This window comes from Entelurus aequoreus, linkage group LG17 (assembly GCF_033978785.1).
Source record: "Entelurus aequoreus isolate RoL-2023_Sb linkage group LG17, RoL_Eaeq_v1.1, whole genome shotgun sequence".
In the NCBI taxonomy this organism is placed as follows: Eukaryota; Metazoa; Chordata; class Actinopteri; order Syngnathiformes; family Syngnathidae; genus Entelurus; species Entelurus aequoreus.
This window is the reverse complement of record NC_084747.1, coordinates 45,891,978-45,908,695: the sequence shown is the minus strand read 5'-3', so window position 1 is coordinate 45,908,695 and position 16,718 is coordinate 45,891,978. Positions and strand designations below refer to the sequence as shown.

The 16,718-nt window shown below is 38.1% G+C and overlaps 2 protein-coding genes across 3 annotated transcripts; both read left to right on the top strand.

Moving 5' to 3' along the window:
- Positions 1–5,903: 5,903 nt before the first annotated feature.
- On the top strand, positions 5,904–8,955 carry LOC133632040 (coxsackievirus and adenovirus receptor homolog). The gene is made up of 2 exons (XM_062024275.1): positions 5,904–6,050; positions 8,081–8,955. The coding sequence occupies exon 2, from the start codon at positions 8,103–8,105 to the stop codon at positions 8,697–8,699; it is 597 nt and encodes a 198-aa protein (XP_061880259.1). The 5' UTR covers positions 5,904–6,050; positions 8,081–8,102; the 3' UTR covers positions 8,700–8,955.
- A 1,925-nt stretch (positions 8,956–10,880) lies between these two features.
- On the top strand, positions 10,881–13,646 carry LOC133632039 (coxsackievirus and adenovirus receptor homolog). Of its 2 annotated transcripts, none has more exons than XR_009821650.1 (2): positions 10,881–11,009; positions 12,850–13,646. XR_009821650.1 is itself a non-coding variant. In XM_062024274.1 (2 exons), the coding sequence occupies exons 1-2, from the start codon at positions 10,976–10,978 to the stop codon at positions 13,307–13,309; spliced, it is 441 nt and encodes a 146-aa protein (XP_061880258.1). In that variant the 5' UTR covers positions 10,907–10,975; the 3' UTR covers positions 13,310–13,646. The 2 variants fall into 2 exon arrangements, 1 of the variants encoding a protein (XP_061880258.1); XM_062024274.1 differs by having other exon boundaries at positions 10,907–11,009; positions 12,903–13,646.
- The last annotated feature ends 3,072 nt before the right edge of the window (positions 13,647–16,718 follow it).

Genomic DNA, 16,718 nt, shown 5'->3' with positions numbered 1-16,718 from the left:
TTTTTGCTTTATCCTCCACTGCTTAATTATCCTACTACATTTGTATTATGCCTTAACTACACAACTAATTTTCTTGTAAAAAGATGGACCATATGCCCAGGTAAGAAATATGCATCTTAGTGCAAATCTGGATATAACGCAAACAACAAGTTTTCACTCATTCTCCATGAACTAGGAAGTTGCTTCATGCTGACTTTTTGTGTGTGTTCCAGATGATCAAATATATTACAAATGTTTTAACTGATCCATTCTAGAATCTTTATTCTGTGCGCCCACATTTTTTGCAATCGTTGATGTTTTTGTAATACGCGAAACGCCTTTCTGATATCGCAGGCAACCAAAAATGTTTGACAATTTCCTCAAGACCACATTCCATGTGTAAACCTTTCATCTCTTAGCAAAATGTTAAGACAACATCCACACACCTGCAACATCTCAAAGTTTTGGGCATTACCCTCAAAAAACAATGAATGAGCAGAAAAATGTGTTCGTATTACATCTGAACCACTATTATGTATAAAATATGTTGTATTTGAAATAAAGTAAACATACATTTTTACTAGACTGCCATTGAGTGAATCTGGTGGAGATTACAGGATGAGACACATGAACATGTTTAAACAGTAATTTTGCTAATGACCGTGATCAAAAAACACACATCATCCATTTTCTATCGCTTGTCCCTCACATTCATTTTATAAATTAAGGTAGGAGAAGTAGAATGTTTTCACAGTGCCAACTAGGCAATATGGTGAAAAGCATGGTTGCTAATAATGCGAATGAAAAGAGTGAAAGAGTTGTAATTTGTATTTTTATTTTCAATATTAAAAATAATCATTAACTTTTTTTGTATGGTAAATAGGTTGTACATGTATTGCGCTTTTTATTTTTATTTTTTTTTACCTTCAACGTTCTAAAAGCACTTTGACACTATTTCCACATTCACCCATTCACCCATACACTGATGGCGGGAGCTGCCATATAAGGCCCTAACTACGACCCATCAGGAGCAAGGGTGAAGTGTCTTGCTCAAGGACACAATGGACGTGACTAGGATGGCGGAAGCCAGGGATCGAACCAGGAACCCCACGGCCACTCTACCAACCGAGCCACGCCGACCATATGGAAAATGATGTAAAACCATTAATTTTCCAGAATGCATTACTTTATCCAAGTACCGTAATTTCCGGACTATAAGCCGCACCTGACTATAAGCCGCACCAGCTAAATTTAGGGGAAAATACAGATTGCTCCATATATAAGCCGCACCCGACTATAAGCCGCAGGGTTTTGATGTGTAATTACCGTAGTATATAGGGGTTCCTGCTACCACGGAGGGGATTGTCGGGACAGAGATGACTGTTTGGGAACGCAAAGCGTCCCATTTATTAACAATAAATCATTCAATCAAACTTTCACATCTTTGACATGGCAAACAGCATTCGTGCAGAGTACAAATAATACAACGGTGCAAAGTAATACGAAGTGCTCGCCTGTACGTTATCAAAATAACCAGCCTACCGGTATATGAAAAGTCAGTCTTTAATCATTGTGTCATCGTCTTCCTCCTGCGTACTAAAACCACCGAAATCCTCTTTGTCGGTGTCGGAGAAGAACAGGCCGTATATAAGCCGCAGGGACCAGAACGAGGGGAAAAAGTAGCGGCTTATAGTCCGGAAATTACGGTACTCATAATGGTAAAAATGTGTGTTAGTTAGCATGTTAAGTAGTTAACATTTTGGCCATTTGGCCCGGTTTTCACTGTTCAGAGTAGATGACAGACAGCGTGTGCGGCGTCTTGTGGGAGAGTAGTTTACATATGTTTCGGACAACAAACGCAAGGGCTTTTTATTGATGGCCTTTTGAATGGACAAAGATGTCGTGACGAGATCCTGAGGCCCATTGTCGTGCCATTCACCCGAGATGATCATCTCATGTTATTATAAAAACTTTGTTTGTACGGAAAACTCTGCCTCTTTTGCTTCTGGATCAATTTTGCTCCAAGAGCGTAACACTACCTCTGAGACAGTTGGGATAATTAAAGGCCTACTGAAACCCACTACTACCGACCACGCAGTCTGATAGTTTATATATCAATGATGAAATCTTAACATTATAACACATGCCAATACGGCCGGGTTAACTTATAAAGTGACATTTTAAATTTGCCGCTAAACTTCCGGTTCGAAACGCCTCTGAGGATGACGTATGCGCGTGACGTAGCCCGACGAACACGGGTATGCCTTCCACATTGAAGCCGGTACGAAAAAGCTCTGTTTTCATTTCATAATTCCACAGTATTCTGGACATCTGTGTTCGTGAATCTGTTTCAATCATGTTCATTGCATTATGGAGAAGGAAGCCAAGCAAGCAAAGAAGAAAGTTGTCGGTGCGAAATGGACGTATTTTTCGAACGTAGTCAGCCACAACAGTACACAGCCGGCGCTTCTTTGTTTACATTCCCGAAAGATGCAGTCAAGATGGAAGAACTCGGATAACAGAGACTCTAACCAGGAGGACTTTTGATTTGGATACACAGACGCCTGTAGAGAACTGGGACAACACAGACTCTTACCAGGATTACTTTGATTTGGATGACAAAGACGCAGACGTGCTACTGTGAGTATGCAGCTTTGGCTTTTTTTTGCGTATGTACGTAACTTTTTTAAAATATATAAGCTTTATGAACCTTGGGTTAGGTGAACGGTCTTTTGGGCTGAGTGATTGTGTGTGTTGATCATGTGTTTGAATTGTATTGGCGTGTTCTATGGAGCTAGGAGCTAGCAGAGGAGCTAGGAGCTAGCATAACACGTACCGTACCGTAAGTGCGCGTCACGTACGTAACTTTTTAAAAATATATAAGCTTTATGAACCTTGGGTTAGGTGAACGGTCTTTTGGGCTGAGTGATTGTGTGTGTTGATCGGGTGTTTGAATTGTATTGGCGTGTTCTATGGAGCTAGGAGCTAGCAGAGGAGCTAGGAGCTAGCATAACAAACACGCAGGTGTTATTATGCAGGATTAATTTGTGGCATATTAAATATAAGCCTGGTTGTGTTGTGGCTAATAGAGTATATATATGTCTTGTGTTTATTTACTGTTGTAGTCATTCCCAGCTGAATATCAGGTACCGTGAGTATGCAGCCTTGGCTGCTAAACATTCGATAACTTGACCGTATGTGCGCGTCACGTACGTAACTTTTTAAAAATATATAAGCTTTATGAACCTTGGGTTAGGTAAACGGTCTTTTGGGCTGAGTGATTGTGTGTGTTGATCAGGTGTTTGAATTGTATTGGCGTGTTCTATGGAGCTAGGAGCTAGCAGAGGAGCTAGGAGCTAGCATAACAAACACGCAGGTGTTTTTATGCAGGATTAATTTGTGGCATATTAAATATAAGCCTGGTTGTGTTGTGGCTAATAGAGTATATATATGTCTTGTGTTTATTTACTGTTGTAGTCATTCCCAGCTGAATATCAGGTCACCCCCGGCTCTCACAGCATCTTCCCTATCTGAATAGCTTCAACTCCCCACTAGTCCTTCACTTGCACTTTACTCATCCACAAATCTTTCATCCTCGCTCAAATTAATGGGGAAATTGTCGCTTTCTCGGTCCGAATCTCTCTCACTTCATGCGGCCATCATTGTAAACAATAGGGAACTTTGCGTATATGTTCAACTGACTACGTCACGCTACTTCCGGTAGGTGCAAGCCTTTTTTTTATCAGATACCAAAAGTTGCAATCTTTATCGTCGTTGTTCTATACTAAATCCTTTCAGCAAAAATATGGCAATATCGCGAAATGATCAAGTATGACACATAGAATAGATCTGCTATCCCCGTTTAAATAAAAAAAATTCATTTCAGTAGGCCTTTAACAGATCAAGCGATGTGTTTAGAGCAGAGGGCTGGGAGTTGCTGCTTACATAGCAGAAAGAAGCCTTGTGGTTGGGGCAACAAGGAGCGAAAGGAAGCATGGCTGCTGGCAGTAGAGGGACCGCAGGTCTGAGGGCCGTTGGGTCTGAGCAGAGACCGCGGCTACTCCTCTGCCCGCAGCAGAGATCTGAGGAGAGCGCCGCTGACTGAGAGTAAGAAGTGGACCGCAGGAGGAACAGGCCAGCCACAAGCGAGAGTGACATGCAAAGAAAATGGAATGTGCTTTGCAAACCTACTGTAGAAAGAGGAAAAGGACTGGAGTGAGGACGGACGGCAGGTGGCCAGAATGAGAACGCGCCGAATGGCAACATCGGCTCAAGGCTTGCAATGCACTAACAGTGGGGACTGGTGTGAGGATCTGCAGGGCCGTAGAGTCAAGCCTAAGGGATAGACGTGCTCGGAAAGCCTTTCTAATCTTTATTGCACATGTTTACCATTATCTATGTTTCTTGACTTTTAGCTGTTGTATTAAATTAATTACGGCTGTTGGTATCTATTTCTTAACAGTGGAATTTTGCTTTTTAATTACTTGTATAAGCATAAAAAGAACTTCACCTTTCCCGACATATTCAAACTAGGTTTGTACGGTATACCGGTATTAGTATAGTACCGCGATACTAATGTATCACATTCGGTACTATACCGCCTCCGAAAAGTACCGGTCGGCATTCCCCAAATGTAAACAAACGCCATTGGTGGATCTACACCTAACATCCACTGTAATAATACCAAGTACAGTCGATACTACTATGATTACGTCAATATTTTTTGGCATCACAACATCTTCTTTCGTTTTTTTTAAATTTACATTATGTTTATAAACTCAGGACATATGTCCCTGGACACATGAGGACTTTGAATATGACCAATGTATGATCCTGTAACTACTTGGTATCGGATTGATACCCAAATTTGTGGTATCATCCAAAACTAATTTAGAGCTTTAAACAACAGAAGAATAAGTGATTATTACATTTTAACAGAAGTGTAGATCGAACATGTTAAAAGAGAAAGTAAGCAGATATTAACAGTAAATGAACAAGTAGATTAATAATTCCTTTTCTACCACTTGTCCTTAATAATGTTGACAAAATAATAGAATGATAAATGACACAATATGTTACTGCATACGTCAGCAGCTAAATTAGGAGCCTTTGTTTGCTTACTTACTAATAAAAGACAAGTTGTCTTGTATGTTCACTATTTTATTTAAGGACAAACTTGCAATAACAAACATATGTTTAATGTACTGTAAGATTTTTTGTTAAAATAAAGACAATATTGCAATTTTTTGTGGTCCCTTTTATTTAGAAAAGTACCGAAAAGTATCGAAATAATTTTGGTACCGGTACCAACATATTGGTATCGGGACAACACTAATTGAAACATACATACTATATATATTTAGTTATTCTACAATGTGGAGCCTCAGGGGTTACATTTTTCCTCAATCCTCAGTGTTTTGTTTTTGTTTTGTTATTGTCAATAGTGCTGTGTGTGTGTATGTGTGTGTGTGTGAGTGTGAGTGTGTAGATAGATAGATAGTACTTTGTGTGTGTGTGTGTGTGTGTGTGTGTGTGTGCGCGCGCACATTTGTTTTTGTGTTTTCTTTCTTTTTTTGTGTAAAGTACTTTAATTGCCACTTGCCCGTTTATGATAAGTGCTGTATGAATAAATAGAGATTCATGTGATAGGATAGACTTTTATTAATCCCACAATGGCTAGATTACTTGATGTACATAGAGGGACAATGGATGGCTGGATAGATGGACACATGGGGGAATTGTAACTTTTTTTTAAAAATCTAAATGGAGAATATGAAAGCCTTCTAACAACATTTTTGTTGGATAAACCCACCTCACCAGTATGGTTATCATGTAGTCATCACTTTGTACATCATCTTTTTTGTCAAAAGGGTAACTTTAAAGCTTCAAACGTAAGTTTATGACCTATGCATCTCTTTATGCATCATCTTTTTATATGTAAAGGGAACCTTTAAACTTCAAACGTAAAATTGGGACATATGTACCGCGTTTCCCTTGTGGGATGTGTTATTGACACTGAATAGGTTTGCTGCTGCCCATGTCAAGGAATCCAACTGAGTCTTCTTGTGTCGGTAAGTAGCTTTTACAATTTGTAAATCAAGGCTCAATCTCCAAGGAGCACTGTTAGTGTTAGCAGAGGTAGCCTATACAGTACATTGCAGCCGCCCATTGGTCTCGTATGAAAATAAATCCTCATATCAGCTGCCTCAAGCGTAGTTATAAGACACATATCAGGACTGCTCGTTAGTAGTGCTAACATGAGAGCACAGTGATAAAACTTAACAGACACTGAGCTAAGATTTGGATGTTCTGACAGATATCCTCATATTTTGACCTACATTAGATTTCTTTGAGCATCTTTAATGTACAGAATGTATCAAAGAGTGACTTGCTACCCTAGTGTTTGTGGTGTCTTATAGACAGAATTCTGATCATACTTGGTTATAGTCAGGATTCATCTGTTTCAAAAATGTTTAACAGTTTACAATAAGGAACGTCACTTGGTCATATTTGCTTAACTCTGAATTGGAGTGGGAAGAAGCAAACCTTAATTAATCCTACTCCTTCCATGTATTTTATTGATAATTCATTCACACCATAACATTAAGTTCACGTTCTCTGTGAAAGGAAGAAACGTGTTGGAAAAAATGTATAAATAGCATTAGGTATAAAAAGAGCAAGCGCATTGAGGCTAAATGTAAATTCTGGTCTACAAATGTATACTTAATCATTATTCCATAAAGTAATAACTTAGCGGCGAGTGTCAATGAATATAATATATTAATATTGTTATTGTTGACTTCAGAAACATTGGGTAAGTTGTGTCTTTTATGTTCTTGTATTATGATGTCGTATATGTGCAGTCTTTTGATGTTTTTGACAACAAGCACGTAACCTGAAGCTGGTGGAACAAAAGAGAACACATTTTTGGGTGTATTAATAGATGATAAAATGAATTGGAAATCTCATGTAAAAAATATACAACAAAGTAGCAAGAAACACATAAATGATAAATGGGTTATACTTGTATAGCACTTTTCTACCTTCAAGGTACTCAAAGCGCTTTGACAGTATTTCCACATTCACCCATTCACACACACATTCACACACTGATGGCGGGAGCTGCCATGCAAGGCGCTAACCAGCAGCCATCAGGAGCAAGGGTGAAGTGTCTTGCCCAAGGACACAACGGACGTGACTAGGATGGTAGAAGGTGGGGATTGAACCCCAGTAACCAGCAACCCTTCGATTGCTGGCACAGCCACTCTACCAACTTTGCCACGCCGTCCCTAATCAATAATGAATAAAGCAAAACATGTTCTAGACCAAAAATCACTTCATATTTACTGCTCACTAGTGTTACCATATCTGAGTTGTTGTGCAGAAATATGGGGACACTACAAATGTGCGCTTCATTCACAAACTGTTACAAAAAAGATGAATTAGAATAATACATAATGTTGGATATAGAGAACATACAAACCCTTTATTTATTAAATCACAATTACTGAAATTCAACGATTTGGTGCATTTGCAAACAGCTAAAATGATGTACAAAGCAAACTATAACCTGCTCCCCAATAATGTAAAACAATTATTCTAAAGAGGAGAAATATAACCTTAGAGGAAAATGTAATTTAAAACATGTGTGTGCTCGTACAACACTTAAAACCTTTAGCATATCAGTATGTGGAATAAATTATGGAATGGATTAACCAAAGAAATCAAACAAAGCACCAATGTGATTCAGTTTAAGAGACTGTTCAAACTACAAGTGTTCACAAAGTACACAGAACAAGAATTATAATGAACATCTTGAACCCTTTTTTTCCTTTCGTTTATTGAGAAAGATTATTTATGTTTTTAATATTTGTTTGCTCACTATGGTATATTATTTATTAATTATTTATTTGTTCACTGTTCTGTAACAGAACGAGGAAATTAGATAAAATAAATACGGTATGAAATAACATGCTTCTTTCTACTCCTTTTCGTACGTGCTGTAATGAAACAACTGGAATTGTGTGATGCATTACATTGTATCGTATGCATGTTTGAAATAAACTGAACTGAACAATGTCATTTCTGTTTCATTTTACAGCAGGCTCCTGTCCAACAGTCCAATGATGATGTCTGTGCTGTGGTATTTTGCAGCTGGGCTGGCGTTTTGCACCAAAAACCCAGCTTGGGCTTTTGAAATCATCCCCCCCAAGGAGGACTATTACGCAGTCCAAGAATCAAACGTCACACTTTCCTGCAAATTCACACAGGACATCGATGACATCTCAAACAGAATTATAATTAGGTGGTATTTTAAGTCTCCAGAAGAAAAGAAGACAGAGATTTTAATGTATCATGGAGGCCAACTTGATATTGACCCAAACTACAGCAGGGTTCACTTCACAACTCCTGAACCCGGCCATGGAGATGCTTCCATAGAGATTAGTGACCTGCGTATGTCAGATGAGGGGATCTACCAGTGCAGCCTAGAGTGCGAGCTGAATGCGTATTATGGAATCATAGAAATCCTAGACTGGGACATGAACCTGAAAGTCATGGAGAAACCGAGCGCACGAGTTTGTGCCATGGAAGGCGATCCTGTGTGGGGCAATGAGGTGACGCTCCAATGCGAATCCTCACAAGGCACCCCCCCGCTGAATTACAGCTGGAAAAAGACAAGTGAAAGATGTTGGCTCCTAACGCCAGTGGGGACGCCATAGGAGGGAACTTGACTGTAAAAAGGATCTCAGAGGACAACTGTGGAAGCTATCGCTGTACGGTGAAAAATCTGGTTGAGACCCAACTCTGTGAGATCCTACCGTGTCCAAAGGCACCATTGGTGGCGAGAAGAAACAACAAAATAACAAAATAAAAGTTTTTACTGCAGCGGCAATGTCAATCTTTATCCTTTTGGTGGTCTTTGTTGTCAGTGCTTACGCAAGAAACAAAACTGAACAATAAAGAGTTAATATTTTGTTACAAGTTGTTGTTCATGCTTTGTTTACATAAGAAACATTGATTCAACTGTGTGTGTGTGTGTGTGTGTCGTGTGTGTCGTGTGTGTCGTGTGTGTGTGTGTGTCGTGTGCGTGCGTGCGTGCGTGCGTGCTGCTTAGATCAATATTAGCACTCCAACCATCGGAAATAAAAGTTAGTGTGAAGGAGGAGAAACAGACAATCCGGACCGTGTACCTTCCGTTCATTCTAATTCCAATTGTTAAATGCAAATCAAAAACAAATTTCGGGCCATTTTTTCTATTTCTGAAACATTTAAAACGACAGGACTCCTGCTGAACAAAGATGTTACCGTTATGCTGAAATCATGCTAAACGCAATGGAAAAGCTAAAATACTGCTTCCGGTTCAATTTGTCATTTAACAGATAAACACGCATTTTTGCAATTTGGATGAATGTATATTAGAATTTTGTGTTTATCTGGAAAAAAAAATCCATCAAAGGAAAACAGCATACAATCCAATTTTAAAATCAACCCCTTTTTGTTTGTTTTAAAATTTGCCATATATAAAAAAAATAACGTCCCTAATTTAGTTTTTTGATTTGCGTTTTAAGAATTGGAAATAGAGCCCTGCGATGAGGTGGCGACTTGTCCAGAGGCTCCAGCGCCCCCCGCGACCCCAAAGGGAATAAGCGGTAGAAAATGGATGGATGGATGGAAATAGAATGAACAGAAGGTACACGGACCCAAAAAAGGGTTGATTTTCATTAAAATATAGCCATAAAATTGGATTTTGTGCTGTTTTCCTTTTATGGATTTAAATTTTTCAAAATAAATAGAATTTTGTCCAAAATGCATCTGTGTGATGACAAATTGAACCTGAAGCAGTATTTTAGCTTTTCGGTCCATGTACCTTCCGTTTATTCTATTTCCAATTCTGAAACGCAGATCAAAAAATAAAATGATATACGTTTTTCGAATTGTATTATATATGGCAGATTTTAAAACAAAACAAAAGAGGGTGGATTTTCATTAAATTATTGCCATAAAGTTGGATTTTGTGCTGTTTTGCTTATATGGATTTGAATTTTTCCAGATAAATGCAATTTTTTTTTACAATTATCTGTGTGATGACAAATTGAACCGGAAGCAGTATTTTAGCCTTTCCTTTGCGTTTAGCATGTTTTTAGGACAACGCTAACATATTTGTTCAGCAGGAGTCCTATTGAGTCCTATATATAAAAAAAGTGTAATTAAATAGTTGTCCAACTTTTGTTTCAGAAATGAAACTAGAAAAAATGGTCCGAAACTTGTTTTTTAGGACTTCTGCTGAACAAATATGTTAGTGTTGTGCTAAAAACATGCTAAAAGCAAAGGAAAGGCTAAAATACTGCTTCCGGTTCAATTTGTCATCACACAGATAACTACGCATTTTTGCAAATTTTTGTGTTTATCTGGAAAAATAAAAATCCATAATAGGAAAGCAGCACAAAATTTAATTTTATGGCAATATTTTAATGAAAATCAACCCGTTTGTTTGTTTTAAAATCTGCCATATATAATAAAAATTGAAAAACGGCCCTGATTTTATTTTTTAATTTGCATTTCAGAATTGGAAATAGAATGAACGGAAGGTACACAGACCCTTTTCCTTTGCATTTAGCATGTTTTTAGCATAACGGTAACACCTTTGTTCAGCAGGATTCCTATTGTCGTTTTAAAAAAGTGGACACATGGGGGAATTGTAACTTTTTTAAAAAAATCTAAATGGAAAATATGAAAGCCTTCTAACAACATTTTTGTTGGATAAACCGACCTCACCAGTATGGTTATCATGTAGTCATCACTTTGTACATCATCTTTTTTGTCAAAAGGGTAACTTTAAAGCTTCAAACGTAAGTTTATGACCTATGCATCTCTTTATGCATCATCTTTTTATATGTAAAGGGAACCTTTAAACTTCAAACGTAAAATTGGGACATATGTACCGCGTTTCCCTTGTGGGATGTGTTATTGACACTGAATAGGTTTGCTGCTGCCCATGTCAAGGAATCCAACTGAGTCTTGTTGTGTCGGTAAGTAGATATACATTTTTTTTCACTTCCTCCAGGTTTGCAAAGGTTTTTTGGATGGTTAATTAACATGCTCTCAGCTTTTACAAGTTGTAAATCAAGGCTCAATCTCCAAGGAGCACTGTTAGTGTTAGCAGAGGTAGCCTATACAGTACATTGCGGCCGCCCGTTGGTCTCGTATGAAAATAAATCCTCATATCAGCTGCCTCAAGCATAGTTATAAGACACATATCAGGACTGCTCGTTAGTAGTGCTAACATGAGAGCACAGTGATAAAACTTAACAGACACTGAGCTAAGATTTGGATGTTCTGACAGATATCCTCATATTTTGACCTACATTAGATTTCTTTGAGCATCTTTAATGTACAGAATGTATCAAAGAGTGACTTGCTACCCTAGTGTTTGTGGTGTCTTATAGACAGAATTCTGATCATACTTGGTTATAGTCAGGATTCATCTGTTTCAAAAATGTTTAACAGTTTACAATAAGGAACGTCACTTGGTCATATTTGCTTAACTCTGAATTGGAGTGGGAAGAAGCAAACCTTAATTAATCCTACTCCTTCCATGTATTTTATTGATAATTCATTCACACCATAACATTAAGTTCACGTTCTCTGTGAAAGGAAGAAACGTGTTGGAAAAAATGTATAAATAGCATTAGGTATAAAAAGAGCCAGCGCATTGAGGCTAAATGTAAATTCTGGTCTACAAATGTATACTTAATCATTATTCCATAAAGTAATAACTTAGCGGCGAGTGTCAATGAATATAATATATTAATATTGTTATTGTTGACTTCAGAAACATTGGGTAAGTTGTGTCTTTTATGTTCTTGTATTATGATGTCGTATATGTGCAGTCTTTTGATGTTTTTGACAACAAGCACGTAACCTGGAGCTGGTGGAACAAAAGACAAAAGGGTAAAAGAAAACACATTTTTGGGTGTATTAATAGATGATAAAATGAATTGGAAATCTCATGTAAAAAATATACAACATAAAGTAGCAAGAAACACATCAATAATGAATAAAGCAAAACATGTTCTAGACCAAAAATCACTTCATATTTACTGCTCACTAGTGTTACCATATCTGAGTTATTGTGCAGAAATATGGGGAAACTACAAATGTGCGCTTCTTTCACAAACTGTTACAAAAAAGATCAATTAGAATAATACATAATGTTGGATATAGAGAACATACAAACCCTTTATTTATTAAATCACAATTATTGAAATTCAACAATTTGGTGTATTTGCAAACAGCTAAAATGATGTACAAAGCAAACTATAACCTGCTCCCCAAGAATGTACAACAATATTCTAAAGAGGAGAAATATAACCTTAGAGGAAAATGTAATTTAAAACATTTGTATGCTCGTACAACACTTAAAACCTTTAGCATATCAGAATGTGGAATAAATTATGGAACGGATTAACCAAAGAAATCAAGCAAAGCACCAATGTGATTCAGTTTAAGAGACTGTTCAAACTACAAGTGTTTACAAACTACACAGAACTAGAACTATAATGAACATCTTGAACCCTTTTTTCCCCTTTTTTTTTATTGAGACAGATTATTTATGTATTTAATATTTGTTTGCTCACTATGGTGTATTATTTATTAATTATTTGTTCACTGTTCTGTAACAGAACGAGGAAATTGGATACAATTGCTACGATATGAAAAGCAGTAGGATTAAATAAACTCTGCTTCTTTCTACTCCTTTTCGTACGTGCTGTAATGAAACAACTGGAATTTTGTGATGCATTACATTGTATCGTATGCATGTTTGAAATAAACTGAACTGAACAATGTCATTTCTGTTTTATTTTACAGCAGGCTCCTGTCCAACAGTCCAATGATGATGTCTGTGCTGTTGTATTTTGCAGCGGGGCTGGTGTTTTGCACTAAAAACCCAGCTTGGGCTCTTGAAATCATCTCCACCAAGGAGGACTATTATGCAGTCAAAGAATCAAACGTCACGCTTTCCTGCAAATTCACACATGACATCGATGACATCTCAAACAGAATTATAATTAGGTGGTATTTTAAGTCTCCAGAAGAAAAGCAGACAGAGATTTTAATGTATCATGGAGGCCAACTTGATATTGACCCAAACTACAGCAGGGTTCACTTCACAACTCCTGAACCCGGTCATGGAGATGCTTCCATAGAGATTAGTGACCTGCGTCTGTCAGATGAGGGGATCTACCAGTGCAGCCTAGAGTGCCAGCTGAATGTACATTCTGGAATCACCGTAATCAAAGACAGGTACATGAACCTGAAAGTCATCTAGAAGCTGAGTGCACCGGTTTGTGCCATAGAAGGCGATCCTGTGTGAGGCAATGATGTGACGCTCCAATGCCAATCCTCACAACCCCCCCCCCCGGTTGAATTACAGCTGGAAAAAGATGAGTGAAAACCAGATGTCGCCTCCTAACGCCAGTGGGGACGCCATAGGAGGGAACTTGATTGTAAAAAGAATCCCCGAGGACAACTGTGGAAGCTATCGCTGTACGGTGGAAAATCTGGTTGAGATCCTACTACCGTGTCACTGCAGCGGCAATGTCAATCTTTATCCTTTTGGTGGTCTTTGTTGTCAGTGCTACTCAAGAGACAAAACTGAACAATAAAGAGTTAACATTTTGTTACATGTTGTTGTTCATGCTTTGTTTACATAAGAAACATTGATTCGACAGTTTTGACGCGCGTGCGTGCGTGTGTAGTGGATTGTCCGAAGCTTAAGCAGGCAACAAAGGTAGTTTAGTACAACAAATTTATTTACCCATTATCAGAAGTGCAGGTTGAATTGAGTTGTCCGTGCAGACAGACCACATGTACTCCGAGCACACAAGACACACACAAGCCAAAATCACTCTCTAGTCCCGGTCTTCTGCCATTTTTTATATGTCTCTTGTGCGTCACTGTTTTTATCTCGTGCGTCATGATTGTTTTGTTTTGGTTTGTCTGTTCCAAAACAACCTCGTATCTCTTAGTCATATTTGGAATATCTAAACATTCTGTAGACAGGTTGGCATAACTCCATATTCACCTTTGTCCCACAACTGGTCCATTCAATGGCACAAAATAGAAGAGAAATTAAAATGAGCAGACATTCTTAATAGACAAGAAATATAGGTCAAAAGGTCAGAAATTCTACGACATACCCTCCTTCCAGGGTCCTAAGACCCTGGACCATACCAATTTCTGACCACTAACTTAAATCTCTACCACAGATAGAGGCAAAAACCTCATGTTTTTATACGAGGCAAAAATTCCGTCTATGACCCTCCTTCAGAGCGATCGCTGTTACCAGCCTGCAGTAAAACCATCTCACAGAACACAATTAGTGGCCTACCCTTTGATTTAGTAAAGGAATAACAAATACTTTGATCATGAACATAATTAGATGAATGTATATAGACTTATGACTAAGACATTTGCAAAAATATTTTTTCCGGCATTTGCAATGAATGTAGTTACCAATATTGTTAATTACCAATTGATTTTGAACACACAACTGAATTTCGTATGAGTCCATGTTCGATTAGTGCTCGTAATGATTGCTCGGTGGTGCCTCAGGCTGGTGGCCTGCCGACACCTCGTTGGGCTTTTGGCTGCCTTGGTGAAGAAAGAGATCCACTCAAACAGTCTCTCTGTCTCTTCTTGGGGTGTGGCCCAGTCCATTTGGCAGACTGTGCAGTGGCATGTCCGTGCTGGCCGAAATTGGGGAAAAGCTGAGAAAAAGTATGGGGCGTTTGGGCTTTGGTCCAGGCCCTTGGCTTGCTTCAAGGCCTCCTTGCCGCTTCGGCACTCCCGACACCTCCTTCCACAGCTGCTGGAGTCCCGACGGACACATTGGCTGGCAACCTTAGTCGTTCTCGTCATCGCTGGCAAGGTGTTGTCTCCCCTCTCGGTTCCTTCCAGTCAGGTATTGGGTGTTAGTCCTGGATTGGCTTTGACCGTGCCCCTCTTAGCGAGTGCAAGGGAATCTGGGGTGGCTGCTTTCATCCTCAAATCTGCACAGAGGAACTGGCACACAAATTCTACATTTTGCAAACATACCATTTTGGTCTCATGGTCTTTCCGCCTTCCTAGGAAGCTGCTGGTCCTGAGAAGTGCTGATCTTGTGACTGAAGATGATAACCTGTTTTCTTAAAATGGGTGCCGTTGTTTGACCTAATCTTTTTGGGGAAACTATGTCGGGATATTAGATCATTCACAAAACATTTAATTACTGAATTGGCATCCTCCTTCGAGGTTGGAGTTGCTTCCGCCAACCACTGCAATTGTCAATCTAAATCATTACGTTCCCTTATTCTTGATTGATTGATCATATCGATTAAATAAAATCTCAACACGCTCAAACTTGACCCAATCCAAACTCACCTCCCCCCTCTGTCCCTCTCACAGGTCATGTTTGAGGTCACTGTTCGCTTTTGCAATAGTACTTTGATATTTTACAACACCTAGTGAATTATTGTGGCCTCAATAATTCACTAAATAGTTGTATTTAATTTAGTCTATCTATGATGCACAGAAACATTAAGTTCAGAAACAGATATGTTCTGTACCAGATTATATCTAGATAGCTACTTTCCATCTGCAGTCCCTGGCTACCTAAATTAAAGGGATCCAAAAATCAAGCAATAAATTTATGACACTAATTAACCATAATTAATAATATATATACATTCATAATAATTAATAATCAACAAATAATCATACTATAGCATGTAATCAAATTAAGAAAAGTCATAAAATGCCCCTTCATGGACACATTCTTAATATACAATACAACCACACCTTATTTTCAACATCACACAAAGACAATACATGCTCTTGTTCACATCTGTCATCACTTTTAAAAACTAAAAACAACCATGATTTTAACAGCCATACCTCACATTTTACAACAAAATTGCTCTCATGGATAAATATAATACACATTAAGTTGATTTGTCAACATAATGCCCCTCTTTGTGACCGTGTGAGCAGCCTTGATTGCTCCAAAGCCACTTTTTAACTTCAAATTTTCTATTCCTTTGGATATAACGGGGAGAAGGCTAATTGGTCTGTACTTGTTCTGGTCTTCTTTATTTCCTGCTTTATGGATTTAATTATAGTAGCAGTTTCTCGACGTGGTAGGGAAAGTGTTTTCCGTTATTAATTTATTTATCAATTGTTGTTATACGAGCAATAATACAATCCTTATACGTTTTTAGGAAGATAGTGTCCAACCCGTATATATCTCTAGATCGTGAGTCTGATAATGCAGCGAAGATTTTGTTTAACTTTGTTTCATTTGTTAATTCTAAAATTAGTCCATCCTGAATAAATGACAATTATTTGCACTGATTTTGAGGGACTTTTTATTCAGGGTTTGTACAGACTGGATGAAATGTTCATTAAAATTATTACTTATGTCCAGACTGTCTGCAATAGTAGCGCCATTGATATTTAATGTTATAGTGTTGATTCTTGTTTGCTCTCTTCCCGTAAGTTTGTACATGGTTTTCCATAACTGTTCTAATGTTCCCTTTTGCAGCTTTGATTAATTCTAAATGAAAGTCAGCCTTAGACTTCCGCATAAACATTGTAACTTTGTTCCTCAAAACTTTTAAAATCATACGATCTGTATTTAGACCTGTTACAATTGCTCTTATGAGAGCTGAGTCCTGATGTCTTATTAGAATCCAAATTGT

Bases quoted from the DNA above. Each gene is read 5' to 3' on its own strand.
- LOC133632040 (XM_062024275.1), top strand. From the start codon at position 8,103: ATGATGATGTCTGTGCTGTGGTATTTTGCAGCTGGGCTGGCGTTTTGC.
- LOC133632039 (XM_062024274.1), top strand. From the start codon at position 10,976: ATGTCAAGGAATCCAACTGAGTCTTGTTGTGTCG. The intron at 11,010-12,902 runs GTAAGTAGATAT...TGTATTTTGCAG, and splicing joins AACTGAGTCTTGTTGTGTCG to CGGGGCTGGTGTTTTGCACT.